This window comes from Oncorhynchus gorbuscha, linkage group LG08 (assembly GCF_021184085.1).
Source record: "Oncorhynchus gorbuscha isolate QuinsamMale2020 ecotype Even-year linkage group LG08, OgorEven_v1.0, whole genome shotgun sequence".
Lineage (NCBI taxonomy): Eukaryota > Metazoa > Chordata > Actinopteri > Salmoniformes > Salmonidae > Oncorhynchus > Oncorhynchus gorbuscha.
This window is the reverse complement of record NC_060180.1, coordinates 58084290-58102753: the sequence shown is the minus strand read 5'-3', so window position 1 is coordinate 58102753 and position 18464 is coordinate 58084290. Positions and strand designations below refer to the sequence as shown.

General features: G+C 45.8%; 1 protein-coding gene across 1 annotated transcript in view; it reads left to right on the top strand.

The window, feature by feature from the left end:
* Window positions 1-18464, top strand: part of LOC124041902 (receptor-type tyrosine-protein phosphatase N2-like) — a 162683-nt gene that overhangs the window by 39640 nt on the left and 104579 nt on the right. The window contains exons 8-13 of the mRNA XM_046360034.1: window positions 504-687; window positions 977-1023; window positions 2302-2466; window positions 2821-3038; window positions 5295-5381; window positions 17395-17474. Coding sequence (XP_046215990.1) covers window positions 504-687; window positions 977-1023; window positions 2302-2466; window positions 2821-3038; window positions 5295-5381; window positions 17395-17474 — 781 coding nt within the window. The remainder of the gene's footprint in view (window positions 1-503; window positions 688-976; window positions 1024-2301; window positions 2467-2820; window positions 3039-5294; window positions 5382-17394; window positions 17475-18464) is intronic.

Sequence of the window (18464 nt, the reverse complement as noted above, 5' to 3'; positions counted from 1 at the left end):
CTGTAATGCTCACACCTTTCTTACTGTAATGCTCACACCTTTCTTACTGTAATGCTCACACCTTTCTTACTGTAATGCTCACACCTTTCTTACTGTAATGCTCACACCTTTCTTACTGTAATGTTCACACCTTTCTTACTGTAATGCTCACACCTTTCTTACTGTAATGCTCACACCTTTCTTACTGTAATGCTCACACCTTTCTTACTGTAATGCTCACACCTTTCTTACTGTAATGCTCACACCTTTCTTACTGTAATGCTCACACCTTTCTTACTGTAATGCTCACACCTTTCTTACTGTAATGCTCACACCTTTCTTACTGTAATGCTCACACCTTTCTTACTGTAATGCTCACACCTTTCTTACTGTAATGTTCACACCTTTCTTACTTGATTTCACTGATTTAGCTGATTTCTGAGGAAGGTTTTACTTGGAATGAATGTGATATGTGGTTGCCTCACCTAGCTACCTTGTTGATTAAATAATACATGTAAATGCAGGTAGTGGATGAAGAACATACCCAAGTCCAGTCCAGAGCAGGACCCAGAGACCTGGGGGAGGAAGGGAATGAGGGGCCTGGAGGAGAAGGGCCTGGGGAACAGGAGGAGAAGGAGGAGAGTGTCCCTCCATCCACCACAGAGAAAGCGGCGGAGAGCAGTCCAGTAGAGGAGGCTGTGGTCCAAGGTACTTAACCCTGAGCCCTCCATCTGTAGTATTATCCCATAGTTCTCTCAAACCCCTTTATCTGCTGCTTGTCTATCGATGCAAACTTCATGGTGACTGGTTCAGATTGGCTGTTCTGTTCATTTGAAATGCAGTCAGACTTACTAGCAAAAAGTATCATCTGAAAAGGGTGAAAGGGAGAGTGTACTGTATCTGCATGTTAGTTCAGATATGCAAAGTTGGTGTGCTTTCTGCTTAATATTATTCCTGTTGTCAGTAAACATAGTCATTCTGTGTCATTTCCGGACAGAGCGACAAATGGAGGGAGACAGAGAGCCAGCAGACTCCAATGACAAGGTACCACATTTGGACTCTTAAAGAGATAAATGGTTTGACAGCTGAGTGTAAAATGTCAAACGGAAGACTTACATTCTAAACGGTAATTTTATACTGTGTGTAGGGTATCAGTTATCCAGATAAGATGTTTTTCAAAAGGAGTTTAGTAATTTGATGTTACATCTGCAATGTAGACAGTAAACCAGTTGGTATACACAACTTAGAGAAGAAGGAGATTTTTTAAAACTGATTAAAAGCTTTTCAAGTGTTGTATTGACTTATTTTTCAACAGAGAAAGTTGATGCTGTCAATATGCAGTCCTATCTTTCAGATTATGGTTATTGACTTGTATCCTATCGCTCCATGTATTCTTAGACTTTGATGAGAGAAGCAAATTGCCTCTTCCCCCTCTATCAAAACAGTTCCTTTATTCAGTACACAAGTACTATAATACTACAAGTCCTTCTGTAGCTCAGTTGGTAGAGCATAATCAAGATGGGTTCGAGAAAATACGAAAATGTATGCAAATGACTGTAAGTCGCTTTGTGCAATTATTTATTATATTATAAAATATTTGTCTCATCATAATCAAGATGAGAAAAAGAAAAAGAAAAAGCCATAGTGCAATTATTATTTGATTCGTATTTGTTCTCTTGGGATCACCTTGACTTGGGATCACCTTGACTTGGGATCACCTTGACTTGGGATCACCATGACTTGGGATCACCTTGACTTGGGATCACCATGGACTGGGATCACCATGACTTGGGATCACCATGACCTGGGATCACCATGACCTGGGATCACCATGACTTGGGATCACCATGGACTGGGATCACCATGACTTGGGATCACCATGACTTGGGATCACCATGACTTGGGATCACCATGTCCTGGTATCACCATGACCTGGGATCACCATGACTTGGGATCACCATGACTTGGGATCACCATGGCCTGGGATCACCATGACTTGGGATCACCATGACTTGGGATCACCATGGCCTGGGATCACCATGGCCTGGGATCACCATGACTTGGGATCACCATGACCTGGTATCACCATGGCCTGGGATCACCATGACTTGGGATCACCATGGCCTGGGATCACCATGGCCTGGGATCACCATGACTTGGGATCACCATGGCCTGGGATCACCATGGCCTGGGATCACCATGGCCTGGGATCACCATGGCCTGGGATCACCATGGCCTGGGATCACCATGACCTGGGATCAGGTCATAGCTAGATCACCATCTGTAGCTAGATCACCGTGACATTGTTCTGTGTTATTTCAGCCCCAAGACGCCGGCAGCTTATTTGGCAAGCTGCTGGTGTACCTGGATAAGATTGAGTCCCCAGCCCAGAGAGAGTCCCCAGCCCGGGCTGGTGTGGGTGCAGGGCTGGGTGAGGGGAGAGGTGTTGGTCTGGAGAACGTACACAGCAGGACCACTCAGGCTGAGGTGAGGACCACAATGATTAAGGGACTAAGCACAGAGGTAGACCAGCTTCAATATTGCAGATCGATTGTGGCTTCCATCAATGTAATTATCTGCATCATTTCCAATTCTCCATATATATATAAAATGTTTTAAATATATCTATATATTTTTTTATTTTCCCAGAACCTTACCATCCCTCCCCTAATCAGAGTAAACTAATGGACAACACTTAGGTTTCTACTTCCAGTTTATACATACTATATACATTTTGTTGTTCAACTTTTTTGTTTTGTCCTCAATTTCTTTAAATGCATTGTATCCACATGTGGTTGAATTGCATTTTTACAATGGTCAAATAAATCGAATCAAATCAAGGTGGCGGTGCAGAAGAAGTCGACCCACTCGACGGACATGGAGGAGGTGGCTGCCGTGGAGAGCTGGATCCAGGCAATAGATCCTCCGGCTGCCAAGGTGGTCTACCAGGAGCCCCATAAGAAGAAAGGGAACGTCCAGGAGCTGCAGCTAGATGTCAAAGCTGCTGTGGACAAGAAGAAGACTGATGATGACTACGGTTATGTCATCACCGACACTGAGTGAGTAGTGCCTGTCATAAACAATGAATGAGGCAACCACAGCTAATCAATCAATGTTCTACAGTTTGTCTTTATGGAATTGCATTTAGTACAGTACAAAGGAGTCTTTTTTTAGTCCAGGATCATCTGTGGTGAATTTACAGGTGTCAACATGTTGCGTTGCTGTCTGATGAAAACTTCTATATTTTTTTACATGACATTTAATGAAAGCAGTAACTCCCCTCGATGTACTCTGAACATGTCATGACTCTAGGACCAAGGACATGTATTCAAAATAGCTTCTAAAGTCTCATAAATGTATGTTTGTTTGAATATGGTAATTTCCTGAAAAGATTCTGTTTTGGAGATGTTTTCATCAGACAGCGACGATTGGGTAAGTTTGATCAGTAGCAACAATTTGGCTCCATTCGTGCAGTTCTGTTTATACTTTTGATGGTCATTTTGTTTTTGTTTTGAAAAAGCATAGCTGAAGTTGCTGTAAAACCAACCATTACAAATGGAAACAGAAATGTGTTTTAGATGCTAGACAACCAGATGCCTGCTGTGACCCTGTGTCTGCCAACAGAGACGTTCTCATTACTCCACTCCTGTCCCCTATCCAACCTCGCGGTGCCCTGCATTTCCAAGGAAGCATTTGGAAAATAAAACATTGGCATTTCTCATTCCTCATTTTAACAAAGTGTTTGTGTCACTTTTGGGAAAGTAATTCCATGATGTTTTCAAAAAAGTATATAGTACTCCCGCTGTTTGACATACTGTATATTTGAATTTATTACCATATATTATTTTATATGTTTCAATACTGGACTCAATACAATGTTTATCATTCATTTTTTTTGTATTTGCAATTTTACTTCAATTTATCAAGACCATACGCCAGTGTGGTATATGATATGCATGTATAATAAACATCTTACATGCGTATCATTCAGTAAATATTAGATCATGATGTGATGGTGTTAAGGTTCAAGCCCTTCTCCAGGGCACAGAACCCACAGTCCATCAGGCCACCCTGTACGGGAGCCCACGTCCTTTCACTGCTCCATAATGATCAGGTCTGCAGTACCTCCTCTCTCCACAGGGGGCTGTGGGTTCTGTGTGTATATGTATATAATGTCTCTAGAATTCTTGCTTTAATCTCCATACTCCTGTTATGTGATAAACGAAGACAGTATGGTTTATAGCTCTGTACGGTATGGCTTATCACCACCAACAGGAGGAAATATAATCGAGGAAAACTGAGACATGTACTGCTATACGGTACGCACAGTAGCCTGGTAGCAGGTACTCCTAATGGCCCTGGTCAAAAGTAGTGTACTACTATGTATAGTAGGGTATAGGGTCTCATTTGGGACTCCGACCCTATAAGCTATAGGCAGGGCTGAACTGAACCACTGTGGTGTGGCTACACCATTACACCTCCTCACCATCCCATCTGCACCTCTCTGTCTGGCCTGTAGTCTGAGAGCGGGCCTGTGTATCAAATTGCACCCTGTTCCCTATATAGTGCATTACTTTTGACCAGGGCTCTGGTAAAAAGTATTGCACTAGATATCGAATAGGGTGCCATTTTGGAACACGTTCGGCGCACACAGGTGATTCATCATGCCAGAGGGAACTCCTGCTCCCCCAGCTCTCACACCTCACCCCCGCCTCATGTCCTCACTCTGTCTCCCTCTCCCTCAACTACCTATCTGGCTCTCTTGTCTTTGGCCCTCACTCCCTTCCCCCCCTCCCTCCTCCCCCCCTCCCTCCCTCCCTCCCCCCCCCCCTCCCTCCATCCCCCTGACCTCCGTGCCTGTCTCCCCACTCATGTCCTCACTCTGTCTCCTTCTCCCTCAACTACCTATCTGGCTCTCTTGTCTTTGGCCCTCACTCCCTTCCCCCTCCCTCCTCTCCTCCCCCTCCCTCCCTCCCTCCTCCATCCCCCTGACCTCCGTGCCTGTCTCCCCACTCATGTCCTCACTCTGTCTCCTTCTCCCTCAACTACCTATCTGGCTCTCTTGTCTTTGGCCCTCACTCCCTTCCCCCCCTCCTCTCCTCCCCCTCCCTCCCTCCCTCCCTCCCCCTCCCTCCCTCCATCCCCCTGACCTCCGTGCCTGTCTCCCCACTCATGTCCCCATTCCTCTCTTCTGTGTGTGACAGGAATGTAATGTGTGGGAGCGCTCACCCACACTTAACAGGCTTAGGTATCAACTCTGTGGGGACTTTAAGGAGAAAGGCCAGTATTGATGAACTCTATTTTTCTCTCCACAGCGCATTGCAGACTGATGAGGGCCTCCACTTGATGGAGATTCTGACAAGACGCGCCAAGCTGCAGATGACTGACTTCCTGGAGCTCTCGTACGTATTTTTGGTGGTGAATTTTGTACACATTTTTCACACACTCAATACAAACAACAACCAGTACAGACCCAACTAGTACAGACCCAACCAGTACAGACCCAACCAGTACAGACCCAACCAACAGAGTCAACCAGTACAGACCCAACCAACAGAGTCAACCAGTACAGACCCAACCAGTACAGACCCAACCAACAGAGTCAACCAGTACAGACCCAACCAACAGAGTCAACCAGTACAGACCCAACCAGTACAGACCCAACCAACAGAGTCAACCAGTACAGACCCAACCAACAGAGTCAACCAGTACAGATCCAACTAGTACAGACCCAACCAGTACAGACCCAACCAACAGAGTCAACCAGTACAGACCCAACCAGTACAGACCCAACCAACAGAGTCAACCAGTACAGACCCAACTAGTACAGACCCAACTAGTACAGACCCAACCAGTACAGACCCAACCAACAGAGTCAACCAGTACAGACCCAACCAGTACAGACCCAACCAGTACAGACCCAACCAGTACAGACCCAACCAGTACAGACCCAACCAGTACAGACCCAACCAACAGAGTCAACCAGTACAGACCCAACCAGTACAGACCCAACCAGTACAGACCCAACCAACAGAGTCAACCAGTACAGACCCAACCAGTACAGACCCAACCAACAGAGTCAACCAGTACAGACCCAACCAGTACAGACCCAACCAGTACAGACCCAACCAACAGACCCAACCAGTACAGACCCAACCAGTACAGACCCAACCAGTACAGACCCAACCAACAGACCCAACCAACAGAGTCAACCAGTACAGACCCAACCAGTACAGACCCAACCAGTACAGACTCAACCAGTACAGACCCAACCAGTACAGACCCAACCAGTACAGACCCAACCAGTACAGACCCAACCAGTACAGACCCAACCAACAGAGTCAACACCACTCCTGTATGTATTTGACCTTTTTATGTAATTCTATTCATTTTTGGCTGCATGCTTAAAAGGCATGACTAGATTTCCCTCAGAAAGCTTATACGATTCAGGGCAGCGTCTAAAATTGTCATCTTTAAATACTAATTCCCTGTAGCAGGTACAGTGTATTCTGAAAGTATTGAGACCCCTTGACTTTTTCCACATTTTGTTACGTTACAGCCTTATTTTAAAATGGATTCCATTGGTTTTATTCCTCATAAATATACACACAATACCCCAACATTTATTTTTTATTTTTGAAAATGTATTACAAAAAACAGGTGTCACATTTACGTGCACCGGGCCTCCCACTCCCTTTTCTATTCTGGTTAGAGCCAGTTTGAGCTGTTCTGTGAAGGGAGTAGTATACAGCGTTGTACGAGATCTTCAGTTTCTTGGCAATTTCTCGCATTAAATAGCCTTAATTTGTTAGAACAAGAAAAGACTGACGAGTTTCAGAAGGAAGGTCTTTGTTTCTGGACATTTTGAGCCTGTAATTGAACCCACAAATGCTGATGCTCCAGATACTCAACTAGTCTAAAGAAGGCCAGTTTTATGGCTTCTTTAATCAGGACAGTTTTCAGCTGTGCTAACATAATTGCAAAAGGGTTTTCTAATGATCAATTAGCCTTTTAAAATTACAAACTTGGATTAGCTAACACAACGTGCCATTGGAACACAGGAGTGATGGTTGCTGATAATGGGCCTCTGTACGCCTATGTAGATATTCCATTAAAAATCAGCCGTTTCCAGCTACAATAGTAATTTACAACATTAACAATGTCTACACTGTATTTCTGATCAATTTGATGTTATGATCAATTTGATGTTATTTTAAAGGGTAAAAAATGTCCTTGTTTTTGAAAGAAAAGCACATATTTTCAAGCTCTGTCAGGTTGGATGGGGAGTGTCACTGCACAGCTATTTTCAGGTCTCTCCAGAGATGTTCGATCAGGTTCAAGTCCAGTCTCAAGCTGGGCCACTCAAGGACAGTCAGAGACTTCTCCCGAAGCCACTTAGCCCCAGTCTGAGCGCTCTGGAGCAGGTTTTTATCAAGGATCTCACTGTACCATTCTCCCAGTCCCTGTAAAACATCCCCACAGCATGATGCTGCCACCTCCTTGCTTCACATTAGGGATGGTGCCAGGTTTCCTCCAGATGTGACACTTGGCATTCAGGCCAAAGAGTTCAATCTTGGTTTTAACAGACAAGAGGCTCTTGTTTCTCATGGTCAGAGTCGATTAGGTGCCTTTTGGCAAACTCCAAGCGGGCTGTCATGTGCCTTTTACTGAGGAGTGGCTTCCGTTTTGCCACTCTACCATAAAGGCCTGATTGGTGCTGCAGGAATGGTTGTCCTTCTGGAAGGTTCTCCTATCTCCTCAGAGGAACTATGGGAGCTCTGTCACAGTGACCATTGGGTTCTTGGTCACCTCCCTGACCAAGGCACTTCTCCCCCCGATTGCTCAGGTTGGCTGGGCAGGCAGCTCTAGGAAGAATCTAGGTGGTTCCAAACTTTTTCCATTTAAGAATGATGGAGCTTCTGTCTTCTTGGGGACCTTTAATGCTGGCGACATGTTTGGTATCCTTCCCCAGATCTGTGCATAGACACAATATTGTCTCGGAGCTCTACAGACAATTCCTTCGACCTCATGGCTTGGTATTTTCTCTGATAGGCACTGTCAACTGTGGGACCTCATATAGACAGGTGTGTACCTGTCATGCAGGTGAAAGAGGACCCAAAAGCGACTTAACAGAAACAGAGTTTATTTAAGTCCAAACAGGGAATAACAGAAATCCTCTAGTCTGTAGAGGGGAATAACTGGAGAAGCGGCCACAGACTGCAGGTCGCTTCGGGTAGGCGCAGGCCGTAGTTGACAGAGACACCTGCTCACACGCAGCATCTGATGAAGGCAAAAAAACACGACAGGACAGGGCGATACACAATCACAGCAAAAACACGACAGGACAGGGCGAAACGCAATCACAGCATGGTGAATACTAAACAAGGAACCGACGGGACAGGAACGGAACACAAAGGAATAAATAGGGACTCTAATCAGGGGAAAGGATCGGGAACAGGTGTGGGAAGACTAAATGATGATTAGGGGAATAGGAACAGCTGGGAGCAGGAACGGAACGATAGAGAGAAGAGAGAGCGAGAGAGTGAGAGAGGGAGGGGGAGAGAGAGGGATAGAAGGAGGGAAAGAACCAAATAAGACCAGCAGAGGGAAACGAATAGAATGGGGAGCACAGGGACAAGACATGATAATAAATGACAAACATGACAGTACCCCCTACTCACCGAGCGCCTCCTGGCGCACTCGAGGAGGAATCCTGGCGGCAACGGAGGAAATCATCGATGAGTGAACGGTCCAGCACGTCCCGAGACGGAACCCAACTCCTCTCCTCAGGACCGTAACCCTCCCAATCCACTAAGTATTGGTGACCCCGTCCCGAGAACGCATGTCCATGATCTTATGTACCTTGTAAATAGGTGCGCTCTCGACAAGGACGGGAGGGGGAGGGAAGACGAACGGGGGTGCGAAGAAAGGGCTTAACACAGGAGACATGGAAGACAGGATGGACGCGACGAAGATGTCGCGGAAGAAGCAGTCGCACAGCGACAGGATTGACGACCTGGGAGACACGGAACGGACCAATGAACCGCGGAGTCAACTTACGAGAAGCTGTCGTAAGAGGAAGGTTGCGAGTGGAAAGCCACACTCTCTGGCCGCAACAATACCTTGGACTCTTAATCCTGCGTTTATTGGCGGCTCTCACCGTCTGTGCCCTGTAACGGCAAAGTGCAGACCTCACCCTCCTCCAGGTGCGCTCACAACGTTGGACAAACGCTTGAGCGGAGGGAACGCTGGACTCGGCAAGCTGGGATGAGAACAGAGGAGGCTGGTAACCCAGACTACTCTGAAACGGAGATAACCCGGTAGCAGACGAAGGAAGCGAATGTGAGCGTATTCTGCCCAGGGGAGCTGTTCTGCCCAAGACGCAGGGTTTCTGAAAGAAAGGCTGCGTAGTATGCGACCAATCGTCTGATTGGCCCTCTCTGCTTGACCGTTAGACTGGGGATGAAACCCGGAAGAGAGACTGACGGACGCACCAATCAAACGACAGAACTCCCTCCAAAACTGTGACGTGAATTGCGGGCCTCTGTCTGAAACGGCGTCTAACGGGAGGCCATGAATTCTGAATACATTCTCAATAATGATTTGTGCCGTCTCCTTAGCGGAAGGAAGTTTAGCGAGGGGAATGAAATGTGCCGCCTTAGAGAACCTATCGACAACCGTCAGAATCACAGTCTTCCCCGCAGACAAAGGCAGACCGGTAATGAAGTCTAAGGCAATGTGAGACCATGGTCGAGAAGGAATGGGGAGCGGTCTGAGACGACCGGCAGGAGGAGAGTTACCCGACTTAGTCTGCGCGCAGTCCGAACAAGCAGCCACGAAACGGCGCGTGTCACGCTCCTGAGTCGGCCACCAAAAGCGCTGGCGAATAGACGCAAGAGTGCCTCGAACACCGGGATGACCAGCTAACTTGGCAGAGTGAGCCCACTGAAGAACAGCCAGACGAGTGGAAACAGGAACGAAAAGGAGGTTACTAGGACAAGCGCGCGGCGACGCAGTGTGCGTGAGTGCTTGCTTAACCTGTCTTTCAATTCCCCAGACTGTTAACCCGACAACACGCCCATAAGGAAGAATCCCCTCGGGATCAGTAGAAGCCACAGAAGAACTAAACAGACGGGATAAGGCATCAGGCTTGGTGTTCTTGCTACCCGGACGGTAAGAAATCACAAACTCGAAACGAGCGAAAAACAACGCCCAACGAGCTTGACGGGCATTAAGTCGTTTGGCAGAACGGATGTACTCAAGGTTCTTATGGTCTGTCCAAACGACAAAAGGAACGGTCGCCCCCTCCAACCACTGTCGCCATTCGCCTAGGGCTAAGCGGATGGCGAGCAGTTCACGGTTACCCACATCATAGTTGCGCTCAGATGGCGACAGGCGATGAGAAAAATAAGCGCAAGGATGAACCTTATCGTCAGACTGGAAGCGCTGGGATAGAATGGCTCCCACGCCTACCTCTGAAGCGTCAACCTCGACAATGAATTGTCTAGTGACGTCAGGAGTAACGAGGATAGGAGCGGACGTAAAACGTTCTTTTAGAAGATCAAAAGCTCCTGGGCGGAACCGGACCACTTAAAACACGTCTTGACAGAAGTAAGAGCTGTGAGAGGGGCAGCAACTTGACCGAAATTACGAATGAAACGCCGATAGAAATTAGCGAAACCTAAAAGCGCTGCAACTCGACACGTGACCTTGGAACGGGCCAATCACTGACAGCTTGGACCTTAGCGGAATCCATCTGAATGCCTTCAGCGGAAATAACGGAACCGAGAAAAGTAACGGAGGAGACATGAAAAGAGCACTTCTCAGCCTTTACGTAGAGACAATTCTCTAAAAGGCGCTGTAGAACACGTCGAACGTGCTGAACATGAATCTCGAGTGACGGAGAAAAAATCAGGATATCGTCAAGATAGACAAAAACAAAAATGTTCAGCATGTCTCTCAGAACATCATTAACTAATGCCTGAAAAACAGCTGGCGCATTGGCGAGACCGAACGGCAGAACCCGGTACTCAAAATGCCCTAACGGAGTGTTAAACGCCGTTTTCCACTCGTCCCCCTCTCTGATGCGCACGAGATGGTAAGCGTTACGAAGGTCCAACTTAGTAAAGCACCTGGCTCCCTGCAGAATCTCGAAGGCTGATGACATAAGGGGAAGCGGATAACGATTCTTAACCGTTATGTCATTCAGCCCTCGATAATCCACGCAGGGGCGCAGAGTACCGTCCTTCTTCTTAACAAAAAGAACCCCGCCCCGGCCGGAGAAGAAGAAGGCACTATGGTACCGGCGTCAAGAGACACAGACAAATAATCCTCGAGAGCCTTACGTTCGGGAGCCGACAGAGAGTATAGTCTACCTCGAGGAGGAGTGGTCCCCGGAAGGAGATCAATACTACAATCATACGACCGGTGAGGAGGAAGGGAGTTGGCTCGGGACCGACTGAAGACCGTGCGCAGATCATGATATTCCTCCGGCACTCCTGTCAAATCGCCAGGTTCCTCCTGAGAAGTAGGGACAGAAGAAACGGGAGGGATGGCAGACATTAAACACTTCACATGACAAGAAACGTTCCAGGATAGGATAGAATTACTAGACCAATTAATAGAAGGATTATGACATACTAGCCAGGGATGACCCAAAACAACAGGTGTAAACGGTGAACGAAAAATCAAAAAAGAAATAGTCTCACTGTGGTTACCAGATACTGTGAGGGTTAAAGGTAGTGTCTCAAATCTGATACTGGGAAGATGACTACCATCTAAGGCGAACATGGGCGTAGGCTTATCTAACTCTCTGAAAGGAATGTCATGTTTCCGAACCCATGCTTCGTCCATGAAACAACCCTCAGCCCCAGAGTCTATCAAGGCACTACATGTAGCACCCGAACCGGTCCAGCGTAGATGGACCGACAAAGTAGTACAGGATCTTGATGGAGAGACTTGAGTAGTTGCGCTCACCTGTAGCCCTCCGCTTACAGATGAGCTCTGGCTTTTACTGGACATGAATTAACAAAATGTCCAGCAACTCCGCAATAGAGGCACAGGCGGTTGGTGATCCTCCGTTCCCTCTCCTTAGTCGAGATGCGAATCCCTCCCAGCTGCATGGGCTCAGACTCTGAGCCAGAGGAGGGAGATGGTTGCGATGCGGAGCAGGGAAACACCGTTGATGCGAGCTCTCTTCCACGAGCCCGGTGACGAAGATCTACCCGTCGTTCTATGCGGATGGCGAGAGCAATCAAAGAGTCCACATCTGAAGGAACCTCCCGGGAGAGAATCTCATCCTTAACCACTGCGTGGAGTCCCTCCAGAAAACGAGCGAGCAGCGCCGGCTCGTTCCACTCACTAGAGGCAGCAAGAGTGCGAAACTCAATAGAATAATCCGTTATGGACCGTTCACCTTGGCATAAGGAAGCCAGGGCCCTAGAAGCCTCCCTACCAAAAACTGAACGGTCAAAAACCCGAATCATCTCCTCTTTAAAGTTCTGGAACTTGTTAGAGCAATCAGCCCTTGCCTCCCAGATAGCTGTGCCCCATTCTCGAGCCCGGCCAGTAAGGAGTGAAATGACGTAAGCAACCCGAGCTCTCTCTCTAGAGTATGTGTTGGGTTGGAGAGAGAACACAATCTCACACTGCGTGAGAAAGGAGCGGCACTCAGTGGGCTGCCCGGAGTAGCAAGGTGGGTTATTAACCCTAGGTTCTGGAGGCTCGGCAGGCCAGGAAGTAACAGGTGGCACGAGACGTAGACTCTGGAACTGTCCAGAGAGGTCGGAAACCTGAGCGGCCAGGTTCTCCACGGCATGGCGAGCAGCAGACAATTCCTGCTCGTGTCTGCCGAGCATGGCTCCTTGGATCTCGACGGCAGTGTAACGAGCGTCTGAAGTCGCTGGGTCCATTCCTTGGTCGGTTCCTTCTGTCATGCAGGTGAAAGAGGACCCAAAAGCGACTTAACAGAAACAGAGTTTATTTAAGTCCAAACAGGGAATAACAGAAATCCTCTAGTCTGTAGAGGGGAATAACTGGAGAAGCGGCCACAGACTGCAGGTCGCTTCGGGTAGGCGCAGGCCGTAGTTGACAGAGACACCTGCTCACACGCAGCATCTGATGAAGGCAAAAAACACGACAGGACAGGGCGATACACAATCACAGCAAAAACACGACAGGACAGGGCGAAACGCAATCACAGCATGGTGAATACTAAACAAGGAACCGACGGGACAGGAACGGAACACAAAGGAATAAATAGGGACTCTAATCAGGGGAAAGGATCGGGAACAGGTGTGGGAAGACTAAATGATGATTAGGGGAATAGGAACAGCTGGGAGCAGGAACGGAACGATAGAGAGAAGAGAGAGCGAGAGAGTGAGAGAGGGAGGGGGAGAGAGGGATAGAAGGAGGGAAAGAACCAAATAAGACCAGCAGAGGGAAACGAATAGAATGGGGAGCACAGGGACAAGACATGATAATAAATGACAAACATGACAGTACCTTTCCAAATAATGTCCAATCAATTGAATTTACCACAGGTGGACTCCAATCAAGTTGTAGAAACATCTCAAGGATGATCAATGGAAACAAGATGAACTTGAGCTCAATTTTGTGTATCATAGCAAAGGGTATGAATACTTATGTAAATAAGGTATTTCTGTTTTTTATTTTTAATACATTTGCAAAAATGTCTAAAAACCTGTTTTCAATTTGTCATTATAGGGTATTGTATTTATTTATTTTATTTTATTCATTTAAGAACAAGACTGTAACATAACAACTTGTAGAAAAGGGGTCTGAATACTTTCCGAATGGACTGTAGATAGGAATACATCCACTGAATAATGCAGACTGAAGTGCAGAGCAGTGCGTGGAGAGAGTTTATACAATATACTGTAGAAAAATACCTAAAACCAAACAGCTATGTTTTAGGTGGCAAGTGCACCATGTCATGTCAAACGTTACCTCAGGGGCTTAAAAACTTAGCTGTTTGGTTGCCAAAAATAAATCAATATAATAAAACAGGAACACTCAAATAATTTAAACCGTCTAACAGGTTGAAAGCATAAGAAATGCACCCTTAGTGAGAAATAAGATATCCAGAGACACTTGTCTTATTCTGTAAACATTCGAGCTGGAGGGTAAAGATGGGAAACTTGCTCATGCAGATTATTGACATGAGGCGCCATATACTTTAGAGCCGTGGCTGCAATCATTTATTAACGAGAATGAACTTTTCATGAACCTCCCTCTCTTTCTCCAAAATCGTTATGTTTTTCCACGCAGGTATCTGACTTTGAACACCACACACTCGCGCACACACACACATACACACACACACACATGCAATGAGACTTTTAAAGCCATCCACAACAGAAATGAGAATCTACTGACATACTGTGATGGTCTGTGTGTTCAGTGGCATCTCTTTCAAATACTCTCACCAACAGCTACTCTACACACATTTGACATACAAATGCACAGCTAGATATTGCACCGAAGCACATTATTCAAAGATGACATTCAAAATAACATCAAAGAGAAAATCATATCCACGTTCCATAGAAACATGATGCCATAACCTGTCATGTGTTTATTACCCCAACCGTCATGCCCTGTACCCCCCGACTACACACAGCTTTACAATGGACCACATTCTTCATGACTTATGCTCCAGTCTGACATTGTGGTCATTGTAATGCATTCATTCATCAAATGAACATACACTGCTATACTTAATAAGCGTAGCAGTATGCAGCAACAATTTACCGCCATAAATGCAATGGTGACGTAACATGCTGATGACAGGCATAAGAAAGAGAGTGTTGTATGGGCTGGCAGGCCCCCTTTGTGTCTTTCTAACTACTACGCTTGATTGTTCGCGGTACAAGTAGCGATTGGTCGCCTCTGTATCATGTGACCCTGTTTGTAAGGTTCTGAAAATGACATTGTTTCTGAAGCACCTCATGGCACTAGGGTGGTTTACACTGCTCATGGGTGGCCCTACAGGGCCGGACTAATGTACCTTTTGTCTTTATCCCTTTCTGGAGCTGAAAGGGCGTTGGTATGGGAGAGTGATAGATTGGGTGGGAGAGAGCCGGGGCCCTTTGTTAGAGCTCCGAGCCGGCCCAACAGGGGGCGCAGTCTGGACAATTTGTCGAAGCCGCCACGCTTATTTGATTTCCTGCTCCTTGCAGCTAACCGCTGCCACTCCTAGACCACGACTCCACCTAGGAGCCTCTGGGAGAATGGCCCTCCCAGCATGGCTCCTGTCTCCCTTCACGTTGACTCATTTGTGTAAGCATGACTTAGTCCTGTAGGGCTTTGAAATGAGTGTCTATCATGTTTTTCATATTGAAGGAAAATATAGATGCATACAAACAGGGTAATTCAATGTTCGTGTAATACTAACACAGTAGTTAATCAATCATAATATCACAAGTTAATCAATCATAATATCCATTATTATTTATTATGACTGACAGAGGAGACTCTGCCAGAATCGTCTCATAATATCTGGAATTGATCATGTCAGGCCTGAGCGGTTGAAAGCAGAGACGTTAGTTTTGATGTGTCAATGTGTGTGGTTTGCTTCAGAACCATCTAGCATTAGTTCCCTCTGAATAATAGTTGTTGTGTAACCATTACTGACTTCGGTCAGACTCCAATTTGAAAAGACATGAGGGTGACGTAATGTCTGACTTCAGCTCATTTCAAAGAAAAACCACTAGGTGGGGAGATGCATCTATGCTGGCTGCTTGTAATGTGGTCTATATAATACTGAACAGACATGAACTCATTTACTTTCACAGTAGTATCATAGATTATGATGGTTGATGAACAATGACAGTTTGACATTCCGATACTTGATGTTGTAACTGGCTAGTCAAAAATCATGATTATATTTGTGTTCTAACAGACAAATATTGAGTGTTTCGCTTCGACAGTGGAGTAATACTGTGCTAAAGAAAAGCATGAGCTTCAGTTTGAAAACCACAGTCATTTTTTACTTTTGCTGTGTTGAATTTTGAAAAACGTTCATTGGGTGGCTGTGGCGTAGGTCAGGAAACATATCAATGTGTTATAAAGTCACAATGAGTGATATTCCTCTTCAACCGCTAATAGACCTCTATGGCAGGTTGATCTATCTCCTAATTAATATATGTGATACATCTATACATCTAGAGCTTTACGGAGGTAAATATAATATTATGGTTGAATGGCTGGCTGCTGGTTGAGGTACTCTCCACACATTGCTAGAGATCTTAACCTCCTGGCTGAAGTCTTTGACTTCAACATACAGCAAAGCACTTTCTGTTCAATAAAATCTCCAGCATTTTATATTCGATATGTTGCCATTACCTGTTTTTGTTCAGTGTGGTTCACCCATGCCCTAATTCATCACTTTGAGCCATTTTAAGCTCAATATAATACCTGGCCAGTGTCCACCCTAGTTTTGCTCTTTGGAAAGACATTGTGAGGGGAAAATATTATTTGTACAGCATTTTTCATTACGCACAAATTTCATAAAGCTCTGTCCCTATGACTGTCTGTGAAGGGACAAGCATTAGGTATGTGTATCCCATTGTAGACCAAAACCCCCGTCCTTGTCATTTGTTGTTTGTAAAATGCCTGGAGGCACATTGAGATTCACGAGGGTATCGGGCGGCTCCTGTGGCTACAGGGAATCTAACAGGCGGGAGGCACATTGAGATTCACGAGGGTATCCGGCGGCTCCTGTGGCTACAGGGAACCTAACAGGCGGGGGGCACATTGAGATTCACGAGGGTATCCGGCGGCTCCTGTGGCTACAGGGAATCTAACAGGCGGGGGGGCACATTGAGATTCACGAGGGTATCCAGCGGCTCCTGTGGCTACAGGGAACCTAACAGGCGGGGGGCACATTGAGATTCACGAGGGTATCCGGCTCCTCCTGTGGCTACAGGGAATCTAACAGGCGGGGGGGGCACATTGAGATTCACGAGGGTATCCGGCGGCTCCTGTGGCTACAGGGAATCTAACAGGCGGGGGGGCACATTGAGATTCACGAGGGTATCCGGCGGCTCCTGTGGCTACAGGGAATCTTACAGGCGGGGGGCACATTGAGATTCACGAGGGTATCCAGCGGCTCCTGTGGCTACAGGGAATCTAACAGGCGGGGGGCACATTGAGATTCACAAGGGTATCCGGCGGCTCCTGTGGCTACAGGGAATCTAACAGGCGGGGAAGCCAGAGGTGAAATAATATTTAAGCACCGTGTGTGTAGGGCTCTGCTTTAATGGCCTGAGATGCTTTTTTTAAGGCAGGAGGGTAGAAAAATAATGCTTCACCACCATGAAAAATACATTCCTGCTTGTGTTTGGAGTGTCTCGTCTCACTATGTGTGTGTTTTATTCATTTATTTTTTTACAGAGTGGTAGGCCCAGCTGTGACCTTCAGAGTGCGACCTAATGCCCAGAACATCAGCACCGCAGATGTGGCCAATGTAGCAGGTAGGTCAGAGCTTTTCTGATAGATAAATGTGATTTAATGTATGAAGAATTTCATTCCAAAATGCTATACATACAATTTCAGAAATGTTGGTAAGTACGCTTTTTTGTTTAAAAAACATATAAAAGAGATTGGTGTTAAATGACAGAAATGTAATGATTTGAAACCTATCACTAGATAGTTTCATTTCAGAGAGACAAACAATCACATTTTGTTGCAAAACAATATATATCCGCCTAACTCTCATAGAAAATGTATTTCTTTATTTTTTTAATTTAACTACCAATTCAGTTAAGAACAAATTCTTATTTACAATGTCGGCCTACCCCGGCCAAACACTGATGGCCCTATGGGACTCCCAATCACAGCCTGATGTGATACAGCTTGGATTCATACCAGGGACTGTAGTGACGCATCTTGCACTGAGATGCAGTGCCTTAGACCGCTGCGCCACTCGGAAGCCCTACATTTGTAACATCGTTATATACAAAAGAAATGATCTGTAAAATAATATGAGATCTCATCTGGGCTGTGGTCAAAAGTAGTGCACAATAGGGAATATGGTGTCATTTGGGACAAGGCCCAACTCTAATCATCAAGCACTATAGCATGAGGCTAGATTTATGATGTGTTGAATTTAAATGTATAGGATGCGAACATTCCATTCCAGCTGAACAATTGATATATAGAGTTTTGCAACAAAACCAATTGTTATACACATCTAAAATCTATTAATAAATCTTCTGAGGACAGTAATATTTTTTACACACACATAAAGGTACCAATAAGCAATCATTTCTCATGAAAAAACACAAATGTGAAAAATTGTTGGATAAAGCATATATGACTTTACCAACAAATATTTTTTTTAAATTGTGCTTTAGTGGAGCATGTTGGATCTGAAATGGACATTTGACCTTTTATCAAATATCCAAGGTTTTGATGTCATGTTGGATCTGAAATTAACATTTGACCTTTTATCAGATATCACA